The sequence below is a fragment of the Propithecus coquereli genome, unplaced genomic scaffold (genome assembly GCF_000956105.1).
Source record: "Propithecus coquereli isolate 6110/MARCELLA unplaced genomic scaffold, Pcoq_1.0 Scaffold165, whole genome shotgun sequence".
Taxonomy (NCBI): Eukaryota; Metazoa; Chordata; class Mammalia; order Primates; family Indriidae; genus Propithecus; species Propithecus coquereli.
The window spans coordinates 1,905,436-1,917,095 of NW_012141080.1; the positions used below are offsets into that span (position 1 = coordinate 1,905,436).

Consider the following 11,660-nt stretch of genomic DNA (forward strand, 5'->3'; position numbering starts at 1 on the left):
TTCACATTTCTTAAAATATATCAAATAATCAGAGGTCAAGATAGTTATCCAGAAAACGTCACATTATTCAGTGTTAGCTACTTTTTCTTTAAACAGTAGAAATCAAAGCCACTACTTGAGTTATACTTCAATTCCTTTTCCTGTTTTATTTCACCAAATTTGTTTTCGAAGCTATACTTAACCAAAACCTACTTGGCACTTCATGTCATGAAGATGTAGCAAAAAAAATCTGCCAAATTTTAATCAAGATTAGAACAACTAAGATGTTAGTACATACTCTGCTCATTTGAAATAAACCAGTATCTTCCATAGTTTCTCTGAAATATGCAACATTGCCTTACTTCACAGAATACTGTTAATTTCAGTGCAAGGGATGCCAACCCAGAGGCGTTGTTGACCTGGCTTGGATAAAGGTGCATGTGGTAAAACTGCTTCAATCAAAGATCTACAAAAAAGAAATCCAAGAAACTCGTTTTGTTTTGGTTGAGAATGATGAGTCCACAAACATCTTCAATTTCAAGAGCTTGAAACTAAGGAAAGGGCTGAGATGTCCTTCACGTTCCTGTTTATCCAAGTTGATTCCATTTGAAGAACTAAGAAAACACTACACTCCATAATGTATTCTTTTTGAGAATTCTGTAAAACGTAGGTTCACCTCAGCATAAGAGTATTTGCTATAGAGTAGCTAAAATCCGTAAAAAGGAGACCACCACTACACAAAATGTCTGTCCAGTGCCTAAGGTGAGGGCTTCAAATGGTATCATTTCCTTCCCGGCGGCTCGGTAAACTCCAGCAATTGCTGCACCTGATTCAAAATTCAAGGGTGTTGAGGAAACAAACAAAAAACCCAAAGAGGTTAACAAAATCACAAAAACGCAGCACTTAAAATTCTACTACAAGCATAACAGAATATTCCAAATTTATATACATTAAAATTAATTTTGTTTTTCCTATTTTATCTGATTAGGTTTTAAGTATTTGTTATATAGTTTGAGGATCACTGATAAGATGCTGACTCCTTAAAGCTAAGAATCTCTTAGATTTACTGAATAATAAGGAATAATTTGGAAGTCATAATCAAAACCACAAAGACAGAAATTCTCACGTGACCTAATTATGAACTCAAACACATCTCTTCATTCCCCTGTCAATTAGCCCCATGCCTAGCATTTAACAGGTACCAATAAATTCTTGGCAACAAATGACAAAGAATCTTTCCAGTTAGACTGAGCAAGAAATGTTTCAGGCCACTGGGAATCCCTGCTCCACCTTCTATTAATATAATATTCAGAGTTCCCTTCAGGAAATGGATGGAGGTGATAGGAAAAAAAAAAAAAAGAAAAAAAGAAATGGATGGAGGAGGAGGGAGTAGAGGGGTGGGAAAAAGAAAAGAGAAGGACTCTAAGCCATAAAGTTGTTACTAATTCAAAGGGCACAAGGGAAGACATACTCAGGGATTCCTTTCTGTTTCTCATGTCACTGATTGTTTTAATTGTTAGTCACCAGGACTTCCTATAAATTAAGAAATCAAAACAAAACACCTGCATCTTCCCAGATACCCATCTGAGTTCCTGCAGGGACTCAGCATTGAACCCACAAAGTCAATATTTCATCAGTTTGAAAAGAACAGATCCAGATTTCCCAGATGACCCCCCCCACAAAATGCTCCAAACAAAATCCTGCTTGGTCACAGCACGTTCATTCACTCAAGTATTTGTTTGCAGAACACTTGTATGTTGTATAAGGTGTGATCCCTGTTCTCAAGGCACTCAGAATCTAGCTGGGGACACAAGACAGAAACAGATTTTCAATAATATAAGAAAATATATAGTGTCTCAATGACATGTCTACACATTTATAAATGTGATATGAAAGTATGTTAACATATTTTAACAAGAAGAAAGAACAATATTAACTAATATCTATGTTGGTTGCCTTGAACATTTGTGATTTAAAATGTCCATGTCCAGTGGCAATGCAAACATTCTTTGTTACTGACATCTGAAAGGCACGTTTCACTGGGCCCCTGTGAAATTTAACTACCCAGAAAGAGTGGGTTGGGTAGAAAGATGCTTAAGAAACTTGACCTGGGCCTTAAAGTGAGATTTTGATGACGAAGCAGGGAAGAAAGGAAAAAGTGTATGAGAGGGAGCAGCAAAATGGAAACGGAACAGACTCTGTTCATAGGGCCTTAAAGATGGAAACGAACATCACATTTAGAACACAATCACTGTGTGTCAGGTATTATGTTAAGTGCTTTATACGCACATCACCTCATTTAATCACCATGCAAGTGTATGAGGTGGGTAGTGGTATCCCTATTTTGCTGAGGGACAAACTGAGACAGGCCACAGGGGCCAAAAATCTAGTACAGAAACTGGAGCAAAGGCTCTCTAGAGCAGCAGTAGGTGATACAGTGAGAACACAAAGAAACTAGGCCACTTTCTCACAAGAAGAAAAAAGAAACTCCAAAAAATTCAAGTCAAAGAGACAGAGGAAAACTTCTGCTTGAAGCTTAAGGTATAAATTCACAGTGAAAAAAATAAAGTGACAAACTACTAGGAATGTTACATTTCTATACTAAAACGGTGTATTTACAGTTACATGTATACCTAAAAAAAAAACACACACACCAAAATGCAAATTGTGGTTATTACTTAGGGATGGGAAAACGGAGGATTTTAAATTTTGTTTACTTAAAATTAGTAATTTATATGTATATATTCAAGAATAAGTCTAAAAGTGATTTAAACTTATTCTTATCCCTGTAATTATCTGCTGTGACAAGAGCTAAAGTCAAAACAGACAAAACAAACCCCTCAAAAACAGTTTTCAAAATAATTTATGATATCATGTTACTCCAATTCTTATTCAGAAAGTCCTCAGGGGGAAAAAAATCCAGAACACAAATCAGGTACTTTTCTAACAAGAATTCTTGTCATTAGAATTAGTCTTCTATCCTCAAGGTAAGCTCAAGGTAAGCACATCCGAATGAGTGGAAGTATTTATTTGCAGAACACGTCTATGTTTTATAGGGTGTGATCCCTATTGTCAAGGTACTCAGAATTCATCGACCATCATCGAGCAACACCACCAGCCAGGTGACAGCTGATCAGAAAGGAGAAGCAGCTTCCAAAAAGACAAATATTTGCTTTTCGTAGAAGCCTGTCTCACAAGCTGTATCATATATAGCTTAACATGGCTTTGTTGAAGCCACAGAAATAAACTCTGACGAAGGATTTCAGAGAGGTTAGCCAAATAATAGGGGTTTGGGTTAAGAAAAAAAGTGAAACATAAAAAAACAGGACTCAGGGTTAAAAGCCACTCTTTTCTTCATCCCACTCAGATACGTTTCTAAAATGGGTCTTGAAATTAACTGACTCGTCATATTAAACGTTTTTGACTGGTATTTTAATGTCTAACATACTTGTCAAGATTCCAGCAGTAATTGGTCCCACGATGCCCATCAACAGGATGCTTACAGACATGAACCTACCATATTTGTGATGTCTGAGGGTGAAGAGGGCCAGTAATCCAGCAGGGACGTGAAAGAAGAGAGAAGACACCAGTGCCCACAGGAAAACACCATACCACATCTCTATCAGGAAAGACAAAGGTTGCAAATCAGTGCCTTTTCCAACGCAATCATTGCAAACTGGGACTCATACCCAGTTATTTCATTTTTGAAACCATTACCTGCAGTGTAAATTAATCAAATACCCAAATGTTGATGGTTGAAGAACGTTCAACAAACTACTACCCACAAGCCACCAACTGTTTTTGTACATAAACATTCATTTGAACTCATGCCCCTTCCTTAATTATTGTTTATGACTGTTTTCCAGCTACAAGGGCAAAACTGATAACAATGACACAGGCCACATGGCCCGCAAAGCCTAAAACATTTACTGTCCAGCCCTTCACAGAAAAAGTTGGCCAACATCTGACAAGCTACCCGTACCCTCAAACTGACAGGGTTCACCTACATTTAAAAATTGCCCTAAATACTTTCCCTCCCATAAGAAGCACAAGACTAAGTACCAATTAATAGGGTTCTATGCAATCAATGCCTGTTGATTTTTCCTTTTTGATTATTCAGTCTGCTCAAATGGAAAGCTATATAATTCTATTCATTCAACTATCATTTTAAAGACAATACAGTAAACATCAAGCTATCACCTCCTATCAGGATTATCAAACTCTTTAAGATTGTGAAATACCAGAAAATATGCTTCACTGGAAGGCAAATGGCAGGTAAGTGCAAGACAGGTTAGAATTACATGGCTCCTGTGAAACCTCTAAATCACTCTTAAGGGGTCTGTAATACAGGAAAAATCAAAGTACGTGATCATCAACTATGTATAAGAAAACTATGCATGAGGCACCCTGGAAAATATAAAGAAAACAATATCATCCTGCTTGTGATTGACTTTACAATCTGGCAAATGGTAGATACAGCATGTTTCCCCAAATGAACCAAAGGCAAGGATTTAGGATCCTCAAAAAACTCTCTAGCTACCCATATGGAGAGAATGAAGGTGACACGTTAGATAAAACCCACGTGCATCCATAGCTAGAGACAGGTAAGTGGCAGGTGATTTCAGAGACCAGTTGAACAACTTAGTTCTGCAGGGTTTCTTGACCACGGTTCTACTAATACCTGGACCAGGTAACTTTTGTTGTGGGGGATGCATCGTGCATTGCAGAAGGTGGAGAAGCATCCCTGGCCAGGAGCACTCCCCCCACCTATGTCAACCAGTTTCTGTCAAATGGCCCTAGGGGGACAAAACCACCCTGATTAAAAGCCACTGGCTTGACTTAGGGTAGAGGGTTTACTCGAGCAATGGCAGTTAAAGCTACAAACGCCTTTACACATTACCGAGGGCTTTGAACTCCAGACTAAGGACTTCAACACGAAAGCTGTGGGCTGTGAGCAGTAACAGGTTGTGAGGACATTATTCCACAGGCCCCAGTTCACACTCCCAGTTGGAATACAAACTGGAAAATCACCTTTTTGCAGGGTAGTTTGAAAGTCAAATGTGTGTATCTTTCGCAGCGATTTTACTTCCAGGAATACATCCTACAGGAATACAAACATAGGCAAGGACGGAAGAAACAAGAGGTTCCCTGCAGTACTGTCTATACTCGCAAAAAGTGGAAGCCACCTGCATGGCTATCACTGTAGAACTTGAAAAACACGCTCTGTGTACCTACAGAATGGACCATTACATAGCCACATAAAAATATGAGACAGATGTATACATACTGATGGGGTAAGATGCCCAAGTCACATTACAAAGTAACAAAAGCAAGTTGCAAGATAGTATGTAATAGAATAAGATCCTTTTTGTTTTTTTTTGAGACAGTCTCACTCCGTCGCCCGGGCTAGAGTACGGTGGCGTCAGCCTAGCTCACAGCAACCTCAATCTCCTGGGCTCAAGCAATTCTTCTGCCTCAGCCTCCCGAGTAGCTGGGACTACAGGCATGCGCCACCATACCCGGCTAATTTTTTCTATTTATTTTTAGTTGTCCAGCTAATTTCTTTCTAGTTTTAGTAGAGACAGGGTCTCGCTCTTGTTCAGGCTGGTCTCGAACTCCTGGGGTCAAGCGATCCTCCCACCTCGGCCTCCCAGAGTGCTAGGATTACAGGCGTCAGCCACCGCAGCTAGCCAAGATCCTCTTTGTTGAGAAAACAAACAACATAAACAAACATGCATGTATAAAAAAGTCTGGACATGTTTATTCAATAAATATTCACTACGCGAACAGGCGCTTTTCTAAGTGCTTTACAAATACTAACTCATTCAATCCTCAGAACAACTCTGAACCACATACTATTAACATACCTGCTCACGGATGAGACACACAACCACAGGGAGGTTAAGAAACTTGTCTGAGCCCAAATAGCTAGCCCTCATCCGATACGCCACCTTGTGGTGTATATTCAATTATAAATTCAACTATTTCTCAGTAGTGGGGTTGATGACAATTCACTTTCTACTTTCTAGAAAAAACAAAGCTTTTGTTTTAAGAAGAACTGCTCAGGCAGTTTGATCTGTTTGGTATGAACAATTAAAGAGAGACCAGTTAGGGGCATCAATCGTATTGGGGAGATTGCGGGGACACAGGTGCTTTTCTGGAAGCTGTAACTGCACTGTAGGCACACTGCTGCGGGTGTAGTTTCTTCCTAGGTCAATTACAACAGTTTTATGAAAAGGTTTTTATTCAGGTTACACAGGCTTCTTAATCTTGATGGAGGGGCACTGAAGCCAAATCCCCTCAAGCCACCCTTGGAATTGTCACAGGTGACTGCTTAAATTCTTTCCTCATTTTCAGTCAAATGAAGCTTCAATCTTATTCAGAATAATACCATATTCTGAATACCCCTAATTAGGGGGCCTAGGTCTTGTTTTGGATGAATGGTTCTTAGTGAAAGCATCAGGGATGCTCCATGTAGGGCCCAACGCTTACTAAAAATAGCAAATGACTGAGAGCATTTTGGCACTTTTGTTGTAGTGAAAAACTATCGGATAGCTACAAAAGGCTTCAAACTATTTCTGAGATTTTCTGCTGAACAAGATATAACTCAAGGATAATGTTATAATACTGCTGAAACTGGTCTATTTTGTTTGAAAGTGTTTGGCAAATTCTGTTAAAAACAAGCTTAAATCACATAATATGGAATGTAAAACGATTATATACTAATGCCTGGGAGGATCACTTGAACCCAGGAGTTTGAGGTTGCTGTGATCTACGATCATGCCACTGCATTCTAGCCCAGGTACAGAGCAAGACCCTGTGTGAATAAAAAATAAATACTAATGCCTCAATTAAAAAATTAAATGTATATTTGTATATAAATATAAAAATACATGTAAAAATATATACACATACACTAACTAATGCCCTTCCTCCAACAGAGAAAAAAGCCACCTTTGCAATCAATGGTGTCAGTCAGAAATTGAGGGCAGGATTCTCCATCTTCAGTGTTTCAGGCCCCCACTTGCTGGGGAACAAATCTATGTTCTACTGCAGCTTCTTTTCTAGCCAGTCATTAGGCCAGGGGCTATTCCTGCCTGCCACTGCCCAGGAGACTTGCCCTCCCTTGTTGGCAGCAGCTCCAAAGGCTGCACTGTCCGAGTACTGCTTCTGCCTAATAAATAGGCACCTGACAGAGCTCTGGTGCCCACACATCCCTCCTGCCTGGGCAGCCATTGTTGGACCCTGGCTCAGCCTGGCCTCCCAGCTAAGGCCCCCTGAACACCACCCACTGCCAGCTGGTCCCCAAGCCAATAGCACAGCACCGTGCAATTCTCTTCCAAAGGAGAAGCACCATCTTCAATCCCAGAACTCTCAGCAACCACTCCCCAAATCACTCTGACACTGACCACCCTGATACCTAGTCTGCAGAAAGTTCTATGATGGCACCAGGAATTCACTGGCCAAACTGGACAAATGGGATACGGATACAAACCTGCCTCCAACGATTGAGAGCCGTCACCACGTGGCTGCTGTCTGCCACCACTGACCTGAGAACACCTCTGGGCCCCTGCTGTCCAGAGCCTCTGCTGGAGCTCCCGGAGTTTGAGAGATAAGCACTGCTTTCTGCAGTAGCCCAAGGCACTGCTGGCACCTGGCTTCCCACCTGCTACCTTAGAACCATGGGGGCAGTGACCATAGAGACCAGGCCTTGATCTGCTAGAAACACACTAAGCTGGTGACTTCCAGAAAGGTGGGTCTGAACACAAATGTGCCACCCAACTGCTAAGGGCTGAACTGTGTGCCCCCGAATTCCTATGTTAAATCTGACAGAACTGTGGTGTTGTAAGAGGAAAAGATCTCAATCTCTTCATGCCTCTCTCTCTGGCATGTTGTGACTTAGCAAGAAGCCAGCCATCTGCAAGTCAGGTTCAGCAGAACCCAACCACGCTGGCACCCTGATCTCAGACTTCTAGACTCCAAAATGTCTTAAACGTAGTTGTTTAAGACAATTAGTCTGCGGTATTTCATTATGGCAGCCCAAGCTGAGACAGCAAGACTCATCAGCCCCGAATTCCCCAGGAGCACAGCACCTGAGGCCTGCTAGGAGACCACAGCACCTGAGGCCTGCTAGGAGACCAAGACACGTCTCAATTTTCCTAAAAGCTTAAAGGCCAATTTGTAAAAAGGACCTGGCTTAGCAGGCTGGCACCTCCCTGAGGTTTTGAAAAGGGGAGGCACACTGCACCCCACAACCCCGAGCCACATCCATTAGCTCCTTCAGTGCCTACATATTTTATGTAGCACCACTTAAGTCACTTGGGAGGGGGGAGGGCTTCATTATATTAGATGAATAGTGTAGTTTATAAAAACACTTTTAGATGGATGGGATTATCGCAGGACTCTAACAGAAAAGGCAAACTCGGATCTATAAAACGCTTTTTGAAAACCAAAGTGATTTCACTTTAACCTACTGCACCTTAATATATCATCTATTTAATAGCTATTTATCGATCATCATATGGCACTTTTCATTTCCCTGGCTCAACACACTAACAAAAATCATTGTCTACATAGCTTACGGTATTTCCTTATTCACTGCTTCACACCAAGTGCATTATCTCAGCTTTGTTTACCTTGGCAGCTAAAGGCATGTCATTCCCTCTGGTGAAGTATAAGTCAGATAATTAATCACTAATAAAGATTATAAGGGAACTAAGAATAAGCACAGTGCTAGAATGGGCCCCAAAGATGTTCACATCCTCATCCCCCAAACCTTTGAATATATAACTTTACCTGGCAAAAGGGTTGTGTAGATGTGATTAACTTAAGGACCTTGCAATGGTATTAACAGAGTATCCTGGATTTTCCAGATGGGTGTCATGTAATCACAAGGGTCCTAGTAAGGGGGAGTCAGGAGGTCAGAGGCAGAGAGATGTGAAGAGGTCAGAGGCAGAGAGATGTGAAGATGTCATACTGTTGACTTTCAGGAAGAGAAAGGAGCCATGTGCCAAGGAATGCAGGTGGCCTCTACAAGCTGGAGAAGGTATGGAAATAAATTCTTCCTAGAGCTCCCAGAAGGAGCTCAGCCTTGCTGACACCTTGGTTTTAACCCAGGGAGACCCATTTCTGACTTCTGACCTCCAGAACTGTAAGATGAATAAAATCTGTGTTGTTTTAAGCTGCTAAGTTTGAAGCAATTAATTACAGTAGCAATAGCAAAGTAATAGATTCAGAATTTATTCATTCACCAGTCAAATATTTATACAGCTCATTCTATACGCCAGGAACATCAGTGAAAAACAAAAACACTAAAGACCCTGCCCTCAAAGAGCTTATTTCTTTAGGAATATATTTTCACGCACACATTGCAGTGAAGCAGAAAAGCCACACAGCAGAATCCTCTAGGCGATTCTGTATTAACAAAAGGGGTTTACAATGGCCAGCTTCCTGGCCCTCTAACCTCTGTAGCTGAGTCACCTCCTTTCTGAGCACAGGCTCAAGACCGATCTGGCCCCAACCAGCAGGAATGGAAGGACCCTGAACCAGATGGGCAGTGTGAAGCTAAGCACTGAGCCATCCTTCCAGCTGGGCCCACTCCAACCTTGCCTTGCAGTCAAACCACCAGGTAAACACAGCCAGTTCTCTGAAGCCAAGGTTCTAAGTAGACCACATCAGTCATCCTGGGGATTGGAGTCCTACCTAGTCCTGAAACTCCATGCTCGACCTGGGCTGCCTTGATGCTAATCACCCATCAGCCTGCAGCTGTGCACAGTCCACTGGGAGACTCCTCTGTTGCCAAACGCCAACTACCTGCCAGGAGATCCAACTGTCCCCTCCACTCCTCCCTAAAAATGATTACGTGCCCACTGAGACTACCAACTGTACTCTGGCATCTCTCTCCAGATACTATAGCCTGCCTGCCTTCTCCTCCCTGGTTTTTGAGTGTGCCTCCTGGCCTGCCTCACCCCCATGGTCGCTGGGTCTTACCTTGCCAGATCCTGTCTGTCCTGTTCTGGCCTTCCATCTATTCTCCACATAAAGCCAGGAAGTCAGTGCTATTGGGTATGGGATTTCGTGTCGGAGTGATGAAAATATTCTCAAATTGATTGGGATGATGGTCGCATTTATAAATCTAAAAACCACTGGATTGTACATTTTAAAAATGTAAGTGAGATCATCCCTCTCTCAACACCCTCTAATACAGCCTTCCAGGATCTGACCTCCCTGCCTTCCCTCCCCTTTGCCCACATATTCCACCCAGGCATCCTGGCCTCCTTTATATTTCTTCAACAAGCTTCTGTTCAGGGCCTCTAAATCTGCTGCTCCCTGGCCTAGAAAGCTCTTGCTCTTCTCCATAATAGCTGAGTGGCTCGTTCCTCACTTCCATGGGATTTCTACTCCACTATCATCATCAAGGGCCTCCTGATAACCTTATGGAAAACAGCATCCCTCCACCACACAGGCCCTGCCACTTACTAGGCCCCTCACCCTGACACCCACCACCAGCTGCTCCATTTCCTAGGTTTTTGTTTGTTTTCTCTCTCTCTCCATTAGCGTCAAAGCGCCACAAGGGAAGGGGTGTTCTTTCGTTCACTATGGCATCTTTACCTAGTGCCTAGAAAACAACAGGCACACAATCGACAGAGTAAATATTTGCTGAGTGAATGAATAAATGACAGGTCCAAATGAGACTCCTTCTTGATTCCAGAAACTGAGACAATGAAAACATTTTTGAGTTTTAGTTTAACTATCACGAAATGCACTTTGATTTAGTGAAATCCGTATCTTCAGAAAATGAATGGCATTCCTGATACAAGAAAAAAATCTGCCTTTCCTGGTATTCACATTTGTTAAAAATAACAACAAAAGAAATCTGAACAACTGGAATAAAAGGGCTAGGCAGATGTCTAAATTGCAAATGCAAGTAAAAAAAACCATCAATTCAATCCTTCCTGGGAGAGATAAATATTTCAAATATTTCACAGCAATGATTCTGCGACAATGAGTTGGCATAAAAGGCAAGTAACCTTTTCTTTGAGGCCAAAATACCAACTATGTCAGATTCAGGACAATGAAAGGAATTCCTGCTAAGCAGGCTTTGGTGCCTAAAATAGGATCAAACTTCATTATACCCATAATTCTAGCTAAGGATGACACACAGCAGGGACATTATGTGTTTATCACCAAAATCTGATGCACTTGAGGTCAGGGGCTATGGCTCACAACATCTGATTATACCCCCAGCCCCGAGCCTGCACTTAGCCAAAGGTACACTTACTGAATGAATAATCCCTGGTGTTCACCCTCAAGTTACATGTCCACAGAAGTAACCATAAACTCAAGTACATATTGCAGTTTAATATTTTCAGAAGAATTTCTGAAAGCAAAACCATTCCACAGCAACAGATTCTCTACTACAACATATCCAAACTATCATCCCAAATCCACTTATCTCAATCTTTTCTTAAAGAAAGAAAAGGGAACTAACAAAAAGCCAGAAAGATTCAACAGAATGTTCCCTTCCAAAGTATCACCCTACGTATGCCTCTTAATTAAGAGATGATTCCAGTATCCTTACAATGAAGAATTATGGTAGACACCATCTTCATCAAATGATCAAACTTAGCATTATCAATTAAGATACAAATTGACCTTAAATGTTTCTTTTTTTTTTTTTT

At 41.4% G+C, this 11,660-nt stretch overlaps 1 protein-coding gene across 2 annotated transcripts in view; it reads right to left on the bottom strand.

The window, feature by feature from the left end:
* TMEM170A (transmembrane protein 170A) overlaps positions 1-11,660 on the bottom strand; it is a 23,091-nt gene continuing 11,431 nt past the window's right edge. Inside the window, exons 2-3 of one of the 2 annotated variants that reach the window (XM_012641573.1) lie at positions 3,497-3,598; positions 1-805 (exon numbers count right to left, since the gene is read on the bottom strand). In XM_012641573.1, coding sequence (XP_012497027.1) covers positions 675-805; positions 3,497-3,598 — 233 coding nt within the window. In that variant the 3' untranslated portion in view covers positions 1-674. Of the gene's footprint in view, positions 806-3,427; positions 3,599-11,660 lie in introns of both variants that reach the window. The other variant, XM_012641572.1, reaches the window with a different exon arrangement.